Genomic DNA, 15,856 nt, shown 5'->3' with positions numbered 1-15,856 from the left:
GTCGGGAAAAATTATCCCGAATCGCTCCGATATATTGAAGCGGCTGCCATGGGAAGCGCAGTAAAACCTGTCCACTTTTTACTCAGCTGTACTTTTTGATATGGCGCTAGAGCGGAGATATTTCTAGACATTGTGGTTGAAGAAAAAAATACTTAAAGTTCCTGGATTTTAAAATAAGAAATACTTGTGCAAAAAATATGAATTGCTCATATATTTTGTAGCTTGAGTATGGGGCTCCTTAAATAGAGTTCTGAATAAAGTTGGAAGCTTATACCGCCGGGATGACGGTCTGTAGTTCCTACTAATTCATACTTTGAAAGAATATTATAACGTAGTGTTCCATTAATGTCAAAAGAAAGAACGGGCTGATGCATGGTATAAAAAAGAAGGTAGTTCCACTCAAAATTTTTTGACGTATTTGGGGATTTTCAAAGTTTCATAATGTCTGTTGTTTTGCCAGATGCGTTGCCATACTGTTTCTGTTTAAGGCGAAATTGCGGTTTTTCGGGATGGAAATTTCCTTCAGGATGAAGACGCATTGGTCATCTGAGACAATAATAATATGTTCGATTTATGTGCATAAATAGCGATTACAGTAAAACATGCAATTTTATTGAAAAAATACACGAAAAAATCCTGTTGTTCTAGCATGGCCTTATTATCGTGCCTCCACAGTGGATATTTCTCAAGGCATGTTGAAAGTGAAAAGTGTACCTCCAAAGTCTGCAGTGAGTGGTAGGTGTTTAATTTGTTACGTTTGTGGGACACCACATCCATGTAAATGCTAAAAGGGCACATAATGTGTATAGGTGGGGCTTGCCCCAAGGTGCCCCCTGGTACAACGGGCAAACGGACTCTCATAATTAGTGGCTAACCTGCAGAGCTACAGGGCAATGTTCTCCCTAAAAAATGGTTTAACAATTCCCTCATTAAGAGCTACGCTTGAATTATACAATAAATAAAAAATGTGAACTTTTAGGCAAATTATCACCATTCAATTTCATAAAAACCGCGTTAAAGTAAACTAAACTCTTTAGAAATTGCGGTTTCGGTTTATAAGGACCTCCTTTGGGCAATCAATTGACAAACGTGTATGTTTTGTCAACATGTTCTGAGCAAACATATGGACACTTAAGAAGGCTATATCCCTTGCCTTGTATACTTCGATCCATGTTTCTTCCACCAAACTATTTCGTATTAAAATATTTCCAATGCATGCGGCTCATTTTTTTCCTTTTTTTACTTAAAATAACTATGAAAGTAATTTAGTCGTATCCGTTAATATGAAATCCATTCAAATTAGAAAATTCGTAACATTTTTCACTCTGGTAGCTTGTTTTTGGTGAAATTGTCATTGTCCCCGCAAAAGTCAATTGGCTAACGTCACACTAAATGGAACTACCTCCATTTTTTGTATCATGGGCTGATGAAAGTTTTGATTACACCTTGTGATATTGAAGTGATATGTGGTGTTGATATATTGATTTGATTAATTAAATTGTTTTGATTCATGAATGTCTCATGCAATAACCGCAAAATCAGCATCAGAAAAATAAATAAGATTCAAAGCAAGAGCTAAAAAGTGCAATGAATGAATTTAATAGCTTAGTTAAAAAACAAATGTAAAATGTTTGACAATATTTCATAAGTAATGTATGTGCGAGTTTATGTACATATTACATGGGATTATTTCCTAAAATGTTCATATGTTTACTATTTATATGGGTGTTTCCGAAAAAACGTACGGAGCTAGGTGTCACCATTTTCCATGCATAAAGGATTGAAGATCTTCGATAACATTTTGAAGGGGATGTACCATATATTCTAGGATGGGCTGGAACTGTAACATATATTCTTGGACAAATTTGGGACTACTTCGGCACCGTCTCGCAAACATTTCGAGACTACATATGTACGAAACAATTCGGAACAATTCCTTCCGACTTTTTAGTATCATTTCGGGACAACTTCAGTTTCGTTTCAAAACCATTTTGGAAGAGTTACAGGATCACGTCAGAATAGTTTCGGGACCATTTCGGGACCGATTGGAAACAATTTCATAATAATTTTGGGACTATTTTATGAGGTTACGGCGGCCACCGTGGTGTGATGGTAGCGTGCTCCGCCTGCCACACCGTATGCCCTGGGTTCACACCCGTGCAAAGCAACATCAAAATTTTAGAAATAAGGTTTTTCAATTAGAAGAAAATTTTTCTAAGCGGGGTCGCCCCTCGGCAGTGTTTGGCAAGCGCTCCGGGTGTATTTCTGCCATGAAAAGCTCTCAGTGAAAACTCATCTGCCTTGCAGATGCCGTTCGGAGTCGGCATAAAACATGTAGGTCCCGTCCGGCCGATTTGTAGGGAAAATCAATAGGAGCACGACGCAAATTGGAAGAGAAGCTCGGCCTTAGATCTCTTCGGAGGTTATCGGGCCTTACATTTATTTATTTATTTATTTTATGATTCTGTAACTATTCTGAAATTGTTCCGAATCAGTCCCGAAATAGTCATGAAATGGGCCCAAAAATCGTCCCGAAGTGTACCCAGAAGGATGCTTCAACTGCCCCAAAAGAGTCCTGAATTAGTATTAGTACAAAAAGGGAAGGATTTATGAATATGTTGTTTAGCACAAAATATGCTCCGTCAAACTAATAAGAAAACCCCACATAAAAGTCAATGGTTTGAAGATTGAGATGGTTTTAAAAAAGTTATTTTTCGCAAGCATCTTGACCCAAATCATATTCACGTTAGAAAATATGTTCTGTATGCTATATAGTGGTTTTGCATTTCCAAATTTTAACACTAAAGGGCATTCAAAGGTATCTATATAGCCCCATACTTTGTTGTTGTTGAAGTTTTAGGAATGAAGTTTGTAAGGATGTAACTAATTTCTAAATTTTATTTGAAATACTATCATATCTAAGTCGTGAAGTAGAAAAAAAAAATTCTCATAAAAATATGTAAAATTTTTGTCATTGTAGTACGTTTTCGGAAGGTCCGAACAGTAACTTTAACTCGCTATAAAGTAGGTATGAATTACTTAACTATGAAAATTATTTGTAATTACAATGGATGAAAGGATTCCAATATACTTCATAAGAAAATTGCCTGATCTTATGTCTGCTACAGTTTTTATACTCAAAAGAATATGCGGATGGAACGTTGGTAACTCTGGAAACACCCATATGTGTTTAAGATACCTACTAGTGAAAATTGTGAAACTTACATAAAATATAATTCTGCTGATGAAATTGTTTTATTATGATGTTGCAGATCTAGCAAACTGCTGAAATTGGCGATACTCGCGTTTAAATATGCTGTTTCTGTTGATAATCCAACGATGGATTCAGGTGTGGATATTGATCCCGACGCAACACAAGTTTCATTCCATGCACTGTCGCATACTGTCCAAGGCAGGGGTGATTTGAATGAGTCAAAGAGATAACGTAAAATCATGCCCATAATTGCAACGTAGTAGGTGGCAACAAATGTTATAGAAACTACCTGACCAATGCCAATGCCTTTAAAATTGGCATAAAAAGAAACAATAAAATAAAATAGACAATTACAATGCATCTAAATATTGAAGTGTTGATATTGTCCAATTTTATAATCAATTTGAGTGCACAACAAACATTTATTACATTATTTTATAATCAATTTCAGTGCACAATAAACATTTATTACACAAAATTGGTTCACCCGTTTACATCGGTAATTTTTTTTGTGAAAATTATTCAAAAAAAAAAAAAAAAAAAAGGAAAAGCAAATACAAAATTTTAATTGAATTTGAAAATGAAAAAATTAGCACACAAATCATTGTGAATTCATACAAGTGGCGAATGTTTGATAAAAACGTTCACAATAATAAACAGCCTCGATCACCTGTTCAATCGCTGTTCGATTATTTAAATCATTTGCTCAATAGTAATTTTCAAATATTTTTGTGGACGACTGGTATATTGCATTATTTACATATTTTAAATTTTTTTCTTAGGTGGCTGCTCAAATTTAATCTATTAACTTGAAACTTGAAGTGAATATTAATATGTAGTCTGATTTTCTTTATACACATTTAAAAGAAAAGCTGATTTGAAACACAAATGTGCAATTCATGGCACTTCAATTTAATAGCGGCGAGCAAAAAACAAACCTTTCTTTCCTTCTCTGGCCATTCGCGACAGCCGTTCTCCCTGTCAGCTATTATTTGACAGGTAGGTATGGCAAAGGAGGAATAGAAAGATTTTTCACTTGTATGAATTCACAATGAAACAAATTTTTCCAAGCTAAACAATTTATGAAACATATATGTAATATTCCTATATTGCTACAAAAAGCTAGGTACATTCCCAAACTTCAGGTGCGGATATATTGCTGTTTATACGTTTTTGTTTTTGTATTCAATAATCGAGTGTACCTAAATTTAAATTTTTTCTTGTCACAGTTATGTTGCTACAATCACAAAATATTTATAGGCTGTCTTGTTTTGATTTCGAATTCAAAACACATTGCGAGTATTTTCTATTAGCAGTATTACATACATACATATATGTTATTAAATAATTGTATTATGCCAATCAGAAATTTAATAACTGCTTTCTATGAGTGCCGAAATGAAACCAAGCACAAGGTTGCACAAATTGTAACATTTTATTAATTTAAAAATTGGAGTCTACCAACTTTGTTGCATGCTTTCATCGCAATCCCATTTAACCCTTAAGTTTTCAAAGATTGATTGCAAAATCGTTCAATGTAAACTGCTTTTATATGAACATTAGTTTATACCCTCTAGCAACACCAAATCAAATTTTCTAAAAACTAATTAACAAATAGATAGATAGATGTAAGGCGCGATAATCTCCGAAGAGATCTAAGGTCGAACTTCTTTTCCAATTTGCGTCGTGCTCCTCTTGATTTTCCCTACAAATTGGCCGGACGGGACCTACATGTTTTTTGCCGACTCCGAACGGCATCTGCAAGGCAGATGCGTTTTCACTGAGAGCTTTTCATGGCAGAAATAAACCCGGAGCGCTTGCCAAACACTGCCGAGGGCAACCGCGCTTAAAAACCTTATTTCTAAAATTTTGATGTTGCTTTGCCCGCGGCGTGAACCCAGGATCTTCGGTGTGGTAGGCGGAGCACGCTACCATCACACCACGGCGGGCGCCAAATTAACAAATAGCAGTTTAATAATTATAGACCAATGCAGGCAAGGTTTAAATGAGAACTCATGTCCCAGAAAATTGTTGTAAATATTGAAGATATTTTCCAGTAGAAAGTTCAAATTTGCTTTCTACTAATCGATTTGGTTTATACCCAGCATACTTACTGGCTACAATAATGTCGAAAAATTTGCAAAAAAAAATGGCCACTAGGTTGAACTGGTATCAATAAATTTTTGGCTTCTTAACAAAGATAGTTGACATAAAAATGTTTCCGGTGGGTTGCGGAGTCGTCAAAATGCACTTGATAAAAACACTTAAAGGTATAACCGCTATCACTTCTGGTGGGCCAAGAAATTGCGAAATGTTTCTTATCTGAACAATCGGTTGTATGGTATATATACTATATATACCACCGATCTATACAATTTTTTCAGACAACAATTAATGCTCGTAGGCATTCATTACGAAAGCTTCTTATCTGAACAATCGGTTGTGGGGGATATATGCTATATATACGACCGATCTCATCCATTTTTCCAGACAACAATATGTGCAATAAACGAAAGCATATAGTGAAGTTTGAAGCTTCAATCTGATAAATTAAGGAAGATATGAAAAAAATCGTCTTTTCTGAAAAATCGGTTGTATGGGGGACATATGCTATAGTGGTCCCATCCGGCCGGTTCCAATAAATGTCTAGTCGGACACCTAAATATACCCGCTCACCAAATTTTATCAAGATATCTCAAAAATTGAGGGACTAGTTTGCATACAGACGGACATGGCTAAATCAACTCAGCTCTTCATCCTGATCATTTCGGTATATTTACTGGTGGGTCTATCTATTTCCCTTTAAGGACTTACAATTTTGAGATTCGGACAAAGTTAATATACCATTTCATTTTCATGATAGGTATAAAAATAAAAAAGTGAGAGCGGTGAGAAATCAAAAATTTTGTTAAATGTCATTTCGGCTCTCACCGGTTTTACCTTGTAATATTTTTATCATGATCTGAACAGCTGGGCCACTTACCGAAACATTTTGATATGTATTTTGTTTCTTCCTTACGGGGGTAAAACATGAACTTAATATGAACCAAATCGGTTCAGATATGTACATGAATTTTTGACCAAAGCTTCACATAGCTACAATGCTTGACTGATCAGCCTAAGCAGCTGAATTCAGTAAGCCGTCTCTAGTCACTATTAGAGACAATTTGGGGTGAAAATCAGTTTTGTGACAATTTGCTATTCTGTAAGCTGTCTCGCGTCTCCAGTCTCCAAAAGCGGCCCGGGCCAGATTACAAACATGAAAATCTCATAAAAAGTATGAAAATTATTTGCGAAACACGATTTAAACGTTATTGTTTCATTTATCAAATTGAAAATTAGCACAGAAAAAATTATAAAAAAAATATTTAAAAAAAAATTGAACTCAATGTGACGCTGCTGAGATTAGAACCTACGCACTTTGGGATTTTCTATACAGAATTGGGAGCGGCGCACATAGGTAGATTTTCAAGTTTTAGGCAGCCAAAAATATTTTATTGCCTATATCTTCTTAAAACTGTTTAATAAATAAAAAATTATAGTAATTTGTGTAATTAATCGGTTATATTAAAAAATAGATATTACACTGTGTAACACTAAAAAATGTCTGAGCAGTGAGGCTATTTTTCTTGTTGTACAGCAAGAAGTGTAATAACTTAGTTCTGTCTTTATCTAGGGTAAATTTTTAATAAGTTTTATGAAAAATTATAATAATTTGTATAACTAACCGGTTATATTAGAATAGATATTACACTGTGTAACACTAAAAATACCTGCGCAATGAGGCTATTTTTCATGTTGTACAGCAACAAGGGGGTATCAAACCCTCTATCTAACCCCCTATCTGCAAATGTCTGCAGCCAAATTTAATGCAGTTGGCAAGCTAATTGTGCCAGGTACAATTTTCAAAACTAATTTTCACTTGGACGGACTTGGAAACATAACAAAACTGGGTTTGAACACCAAAAATAAAAAAAATAAAAAAAAACATTAAAACATTCGATTTCACATAGGTTAAAAAAAACCATAACACGCGTTTCAGAAATAGCTAAATTCCGATTACATAACAGCTAACGCTAGATATGCGATGGATGGCAAGGGGTAGAATTACTGTTCCCCTGTCTATTCTTAAGATGTGGGAGTGATTTTTTGTAATTGTGGCAACTTTCAGAAATTCAATTATGGCCGCCTAATGTCTAAAATCTACCTATGTGTGGCGCAAAGTACAGTTAAATAAATTTAATAATAATTAGAACAATGTTAGAATGAATTCATAACAACGATAAATTTTTTCGCATAATTCACTATCACATACATAGAAATGCAAATAGCCAACAGTTTTTGAGAAAAGAGGATGTAGTTAAAAATTATGCTATATTATTTACATATTTCATTAGCAACATACCTTTCATTGCTGGGCAGAAATTAAATACTTTCACCGATCCACAACTCGAAAATTTACCTATCGCCATTTCTATGTAATAAATCGGCTTGCCAATTAAAAACAGGACTATTAGGTATGGTATCAAAAATGCTCCGCCACCATTATCTAGGGCTGTGAAGGGAAAGCGCCAGACATTACCCAAGCCCACAGACATTGCTATGCATGAGAATAGAAACTCAACATCCTTGCCCCAGCTTTCACGTTCGTTTTTATTATTTTCTGTTTCAGGCGATTTCTTTCAAGCAAAGAACAAAAATGTGGTTTGTACGTAATTATTAACAAATATAGTTTGCAGTTAAAAAAAAAAAACAATAATAATAATGAATAACTTCATATATGACACGACTTTATATTTTCTTGGATTCCAAGCTAGAAATACTGACGAAACTTAATCGAAATATTCAACATGAGAAAGCGCGACTACTCCTCCCACAAATAACTGAAATTGCATTTTATTGTTTATTTTGCCAATTACACTTACAGTCAAAAAAAAAAAAAACCGAAGAAAACTGTGTCCCTCTTGCAGCATTTGTACGGTCACTACAGCTACGCAGTGAAAGTTTTTAGTTCTTGTGCTATGTTACGACGAGAAAGTTAGTAAGTGCCTAGCAGTTTTCGCAAAAAAATGGTATTTCATAAAAGTAATACAGTAGTAACTCGATTCTTGCTCGTATTGGGAACCGGGCTCGGTGCAAGTTTTGAGGTTGTCGCAAGTACCAAGTTTTTTTTTTCGTAGTAAATAAAATGCAATTTTATGATTTAGTTTATTATTTTTAATATGTATTTTAACTCAATACTCTTAAGTTTAGTTTTTTCATATTCATAAATATAGAAAGACTCACATACTTTGTGTGGAACTAAAAAAATTTAAAATTTTTGATTGTTTTGTGCAAGCTCGCTTGTTCAGTATTACGCTGCTTCTAAGTCTCTGGATCGTCATAATAATGTCTAAAGAGGCGTTATTGTGATTAGCCCATTCTAAGCAAATAAATAAAATGATAGAGTCTCTTCTGACTTAGCTTCCTTATAATGTCAGCTTTTTGTTTTATTGTAAGCAACGTAAATTTTTTCCGTGCCAATATGAGACCGCACCACTTAATAAAACGCCAGTTAGAACTGATTCAAATGTCCCAAAATACACGTGCGTAAGAGATTTAGCCAATCACAGCAATTTATTACAGAAATAAATCGGGACTTCCCCGAATTTTATTGAATCTAAGAAACCGTTACCAAAAGCAACAAAGCAATGTCGCAAGTATCGAGTTCAAATTTTTTGGATATCGCAAGTACTGAATATGTAATGGAAAAATTATCTATGTTGCAAGGATCGCGGTGTGCAAGTACCGAGTATATGCACGAATCGAGTTACTACTGTAGTGTTATCCTTAAGGAAAAAATTAGTAATTAATTGTCTACAAACCGCAAATCACCTGAATAGCGTAGGCGATGTACATTGCAATAAATCATTCTTTACGAGATTCTGGATGTAATATGTAGAATCGGTGACTTCTGGAAGCGGATGACCACGGAAGGCCACTGATCGCGATTAACACATTTAAAACTGCTACAGATATTGTCACGGATCTGAAGTATTGTATAAACATAAAAATTAGAATTGCAACGGTGCAGGGTCTCTTGAGGAAAAATAATTCGATAGCCCATGTCTAGAAAAAGAGCCGCTTCTCACTATAAAAAAGCGACCCAGCACTCTAGCTGGTATTATGAAAACATAAATTGGACAGGGAACGATTGCCTATGATTTATATTATCTTATGAGTGCAAAATAAATTGTATCCAGTTAAGGTTCGCGATGAGTAGTAACTCCCAAAACACAGGAAGATTGAGCCACAACTGCGTTAAGGTAACTATGTGAAGGTTTATCCGTATGTGATGGCGTGGGAGTTGCTTAAGCTTTCTTAACACATTCGCGGGCGTAAATGCTATGGCATTCAAATTATAAAGCCTATTTTTGTTTATTCAATTTATTTATACAACCTTATGTTTTGTAATTATATACATTAATAATTCTAATAAACATTACCAATTATAATATATACTAATAATTACACAATTTTCAGTTTTTGTAATTAAAATACATATTTTTGCATTTCCATGAAATTTTTAGCGTGCGCGAATGTCAATGGAGAGTGCGCTCCATCGCCTAAGTTGGCTGCATTAAAGATGGCCTTTCACCAAGAACTGGGGGACTAATCTAGCACAGAAATCTGAACGCAGTTATGAATCCATATACAAAAATTTGGGGCTAACCACGCATTACAAATCTTAATTAAATATATTCATTTTGCACTAATCAGAGGGTATGATTCGTCCCCAGTCGTTCGAGAACAGTTTCTTTTTTCACGGAACCAGCTTAGTAGAGAGAATTTTGTTTGTGGTAAGAAGCTGGTTTTATTCTAGCTAGGGACCACCTATTTATTTTACCTCAAGTGACGGGGACCAATGAGATTATAGTTTTCATGGTTATACTATTCTTTAAATCTGCGGAAGTTTCTGGAGCAGTTTAAAATGTTTGCAGAAGAGCTGTTATGACGATATGCCTATCGTCGTCCAATTCGATAACGAGTGGATAAAGTCACTTACTCAACATACTTCGTCCCGAATCTCCCTAGGGATAATTCGTTGTATTATACTCCGCCAATGCTTTTCATATTTTGCATGATTTGTCCTTTGTAGACAGTAATGTTAAGTTTTTCTTCAAGGATGATAAAAGAGTTATTTCTAATATATATGTATATAAGATACCACCTAATGAGTTGAGAAATTATCGATGTAAACCACAATAACTATAAAGCTTCGTTGCGTAGATGCAGTGACGGTAGAAACGCCGTAACAGGGAAACAATTTTCATCAGTTTTTTTTTTTTGATCGTAAGTGTATATTTTTCTTCAATTTATTTTCACAATAAAAACAATGCATATAACCCGGAAAAATTATTTCGCTCTCTTTTAGTTCACTTATTTCACAAAAATTATGAATATATGTAATTGTGTATTTGAGCATAAAACTTTCAAACTAAAAAAACACAATTTTTTTTTTGTATGAATTAAGCGGGGACTGCCCTCAATGCTTCTAAATGTATGAAAACATTTATTTTAAGCAATTTTTAATTTACAATTTTATTTAATTAATTAATTTTTCTGTAGGAAAAAAATTAGAAAAAACGGGCGAATGTCAACTGGCTCGATTGTTTTTAACCATTGAGAACTCACACAACTGGCGAATGTTTGAAAAAAAAAAACCCGTTCACAATAGTTAACAGCCTCGATCACCTGTTCCATCCCTGTTGGATTACTTAAATTATTTGCCAGTAGTGTTTTTCAAACAGTTTTGTAAACGACTGGTATATTGCATTACTTAGATACATATTTTAAAATGTTGGCTTAACTGGCTGCTCATATATTCTCTATTAACTAGATTTTTAAAATTAATATGATGTCTGATTTTCTATAGACACATTTAAACGACAAGTTGGTTTGAAACACATATGGAAAATTCATGGCAATTCAATTTGTATGCCATTAGCAAACAAAAATTTTTTCATTCTCTGGCCATTCGGGACAGTCTTTCTCCCTGTCAGCCTTATTTAACAGGTAGGTATAGCAATGAAGGAATAGAAAGATTCTTCACTTGTAGGAATTAAAAATGGTTTTTAACAAACTGGATTATATTTTTATTATATTTCGTTAGTTTTTTGGAGTACAGTTTATAAACTTGCACCATTAATGAAACCATATTAGGAGGGAAGGAAAAATACAAGGAAAACAAGGAAATAAAGTAGTGTCATATAGGATTTAGTTCGCCGTACACCCGCCCAATATGAAGTCTTTTTCGAATAAAATAATATTATATAATGACCAATTTAAGAGTGCCTTTTTTATTACTCGATATTGAATTTTTCGTCAGTAGGAAGTTCAGGAAGTAAATGGAAAAGAAATGTAAAAAGATGAAAGAGAAGAAGAACAAAGGGGTAGGGAAAGGAAGAGTAAATGTCAGGAAAATACAAGAAAAGGAACGAAGGAAAATATGTTATATATATGTAATTTTGTGGATGCAGATAACGATTCTTGCGGTTATATTCACGGTTGTGGAAGGATATTTGAAAAAAAGGAAGGCAGGGAAAGGAAAGGATCGCAAAGAAAAAATTATAAAGAAGGTGAAAGAAAAGGTAAGAAAGTGAAACCAGTCCCCTTTTACATAATACAATTCCTGAAGTAAAGTCAGCCACGACCTAGGCGAAGAGGGTGGGAAGAGTGGTTAAGAGTAAAATAAGCGTCAAACCTTTCCCCTCTGTCTGTTAGCCGTGTCTTGATTTACAAATTTTTCATGAAAAATTGGCTAATATAAACGCTAATATAAAACGCCAGCCGAATTAAATGCACCAAATGTATATTGTTAACGCAGACTAACGGAAATCGAGTCCGGAATTGAAACCAATCCCTGCAATGGGTTTTGAAATTTTAGTCAAAGTTTTAAAACATTCACCGACTTAAGCAATTTTCGAAACTTTTTTGTACAAAATTGATTTGTGTTTTGTAATCTGTTTTTTGTTTTTTTTTTGCCCAGTCATCCTTGCCCCTAGGAGTATTCTATGCATGTGAACCAGTCAACTCTTGTGAGATATCTTAAAATCTCGAAAAAATAAAATTTTAGATGACATCTGTTTACAATAAAAAGGGCCATATATTAGATGGATGCTCTATCAATATTGGATTATCGTTAGGACATGAAAAGCATATGAATATTTATTGATGGGACAGTATTTTCAATTTTTGCTTAATGTTATATACATAGTTTTAAATTATCTAGCCATAGATTTCTCTCAATGTAGTTTTCTAAACGTAAAACCGTATGTTTACACATCAAAAATTTCGAGCACTCGGCACTCACGTCTTCTGTTGAATTGATGGGTGTACAAGCAACTTTGGTTTTTCCATTATAATATAATATTTAAAATAAACTCACGTCGCCTACTTCGGAACCCGTTGTGAGTGTCGTATGACGTTTATCAGGTTTCCCATCATCTCCAATGAACGCTGGATTTATTCGAAGTGGCTCCATTAGAAGCTGAAATTGTAATATATACAAATACTTCTGATAAAAATTGAGAAACAAAAATGGTTTGATATACATATTAAAAGGGCATGTATCCGGCGTGCACTGAAAGAAAAAGACTGGTAAAATCAACCGAAATACAGGTCAGTTCAACCGAAATTTCTGTAAATTTTAATCCATCGTACCAAGATCTTGAATCAATTGCGCCCAAATCGTTGATTCGTAATTGACAGTTTTAGTTGTGAAATAAACAAAAAAAGTTGTTTCATTATACTTTACCCATAGTTTTGTTAAATTAACAATTATTACTGTCGCTCTAAGAATACCAATCAAAACTATTAATATGGAAGGGTTTTCTATTCTTTTGAAATTACCAGTGCAAACCGTTAAATTAACAGATTTAGTGTTGAGATGAGACTAACACGACAGCCGTAGAAATTACAGAGATTTTTGTTCATTCGAAATAACCAGCGTAAACTGTTAAATTAACCGAGTCTTTTGTCGAAATGATACTACCAGTGAAATCCATTGAAATAAAAGATATTTCTATTTTTTCTAGATTAATAGCGTAAACTTTTACATCAACAGAGTTTTCTGTTCCTATGACATTAATACCTGTGGAAAAAATAAAAGTCGGATAAATATAGTATATTTAAACTTACGTAGTTTTTGTTTGTATAAAATACACATAAGTACATTTCATTTGTAATGATTTTATTGCTATATTTAGTAATATTAATTAAAATAATAATAACTTAAATCTGAATTCAAATAAGCAAACCTTGTTCCGAATTACCATCGACAGCTTTGTACGAAAGTATGTTGCCATATATATACGTAAATATGTGAATACATAATTACGCATGCTTGCTACATATATGTATATTTGCTACATACATATTCACACACGCGTTAGTACATGCTCTAGCGAAAATAACGGCACTGCACCCTTTGTGAAACCACATTGGCGTCTGCTTCAAGAACTTTATTTCAACTTTTTCTTTAAAAAATTTCACCATATTGTTATATTATAATTATATTTGTATTTGTGTACGCACATTTGATATAAAATGTTTCCATTTTCTTTGAATTTAAAACAAAAATCGGACAAATAAATACATATTGTAACGAATTTTCTGCAAATCCTCTTATTTGGCCTTTTGATACGAACATATCGCTAAACTGTTGAATAAATAACTCCAATATTGAATAATGGAAAAATGGCCTTTATTAAAGTGCTTCACAATAATACTCAAACTTTGCAACGAATAGCTTGCTTAATAACCAAACTGATTGAAACTCTACTATCAAAATAATACTGCTATTGCTCGCTAGATATCGTCTTAATCGAAACTCAAATCAAACTGAATTACAGCACCTCTACATCTGTCGCCTTTTATACTCTTTGGTTTCCTCGTTCGCATTTTTCTAGAATCTACTAGCGTTGTCCATGAGCTCTCAAACTTCTCAGCTATAACTAAAATTACACAATTTTATACATCTTTTACGCCTAAAAAAAATCTACTAGTCCAGTAGCTCTCAAACTTCTCAGATATATGCATGTGTTAGTGCATTGACTCTCTGCTGCTCGTATACGTGCATGGTACATATATGTAGACGCAGTTATTGTTTCGCTTATGTAGATACATAATGATTGAATTATTGATGTGCATTCACGTCACTGCTTAGCATCGGCTTAGAGACGATAACATCGCTCAGTGCTGCTAACATTCGTTACACTGCCCTCCACCTAAGTCTGATCATCCCGATCAGACAAATCTCTCGATCTAAACGCTGCTAGCATCGCCAAATGTACCACTCTTCTACTCCGTGGTTTCTCAATGCTTTGTATGCGGTAGATGGTATCACTGATCTGCTTCACAACCTTGTATGGGCCTTCCCAACTGCACCGCAATTTGGATGGAACACCTTTCCGCCGGTGAGGGTTCTATAACAGTACTAAATCTCCCTCCCGGAAACCTTCCGAATTATTTTCCTTGCCGTACCTGTGTTTCATCTTACTACTCCTTATCCTGGGTCGTTCCCTCGCACTCTGTTGCTCGGCCAATGAAGAACTACTTCGCAGAGCTTGCGCTGGACGGATTTGCTTTGCATAATCAGTATCGTTCCGACGCTTCACAACAGTAGTGTTCCTTGGCTTGAAACCACCCTTGCATTCTTTCTTCGTTTTAGTACGTCCGTTAGGGCTTTTCAATGCCAGTGGTTCTCTCACAGGTACCTTCGGTTTTGATTTGTTTGGCCCATTTGTTCCATCAACCTTTACCTTTGAATTTCGTGGCCTCCGTCGAGTCTTCTCCACCAGTACCCGATTACTGCTGAACCCTTTTTCCAAACTAAAGTTAAGTAGCACATCTTGGTTCTCATAACGCATCACCCTTCTCTGCATATCGATCTTGATGTCATGGTCAACCAAGAAATCCACTCCCAATATAACTTCATCAACAATCTCCGCCACAACAAATTTGTGTAGAACCATGACCTTCCCAATCAATACTTCACATATCACTTCTCCCTGAACTTGGTTATACTCGCCAGTGACCGTATGTAACTTTGCTCCAGGTAACGGTTTTACTCTCCTGTTGACCAAGTCAGATCGGATCAAGGAATGAGATGCGCCCGTATCTACAGTCAGTACACGTTCTTTACCATCCACATTCCCTCTGACGGTAAGACTGCTTGATTTCCTTCCAATTTGCGACACAGATATCACAGGACATTCAATAGCCGGGGCAAGTTTTCGTTCTTTATATTCGACACGCTCTTGCTCATTTCCGCCAGCTTTGCGTTTACGGCCACCCACATTGTTGGAACTATTAGGACCAAGATCGCAATGACGTGCAATGTGACCGGACTTCCCGCATTTGAAGCATTTGATAACTTTTTCACTCCGCTTTTGCGATCCTTTCAGCGCCTCCAATATTGCGTCTACCCACTCTGGCCTTTCTACTTCCACACGGCGTGCTTTGAAAACTGGCTTACTCAATAGCGACGCTGTTTCTTGAGTCAGTGTATAGGATACCGTTTCTGCGTATGTGGGTTTTGGGTTTGCATATGTCGCTCGCTTCGTTTCTACGTCCTGTATGCCATTTATAAAACTCTGGATT

At 35.0% G+C, this 15,856-nt stretch overlaps 1 protein-coding gene across 3 annotated transcripts in view; it reads right to left on the bottom strand.

The window, feature by feature from the left end:
- Nucleotides 1-15,856, bottom strand: part of LOC137244168 (sodium-dependent nutrient amino acid transporter 1-like) — a 139,424-nt gene that overhangs the window by 46,472 nt on the left and 77,096 nt on the right. For all 3 annotated transcript variants that reach the window (XM_067772790.1, XM_067772791.1, XM_067772792.1), the window contains 3 exons: nt 12,642-12,743; nt 7,620-7,893; nt 3,226-3,520 (listed from right to left, as the gene is read on the bottom strand). In XM_067772790.1, coding sequence (XP_067628891.1) covers nt 3,226-3,520; nt 7,620-7,893; nt 12,642-12,737 — 665 coding nt within the window. In that variant the 5' untranslated portion in view covers nt 12,738-12,743. The remainder of the gene's footprint in view (nt 1-3,225; nt 3,521-7,619; nt 7,894-12,641; nt 12,744-15,856) is intronic.

The sequence above is a fragment of the Eurosta solidaginis genome, chromosome 3, assembly GCF_040869045.1.
Source record: "Eurosta solidaginis isolate ZX-2024a chromosome 3, ASM4086904v1, whole genome shotgun sequence".
Classification (NCBI taxonomy): domain Eukaryota; kingdom Metazoa; phylum Arthropoda; class Insecta; order Diptera; family Tephritidae; genus Eurosta; species Eurosta solidaginis.
The sequence above is the reverse complement of the archived record's forward strand: the minus strand, read 5'-3'. Positions and strand labels throughout refer to the sequence as shown.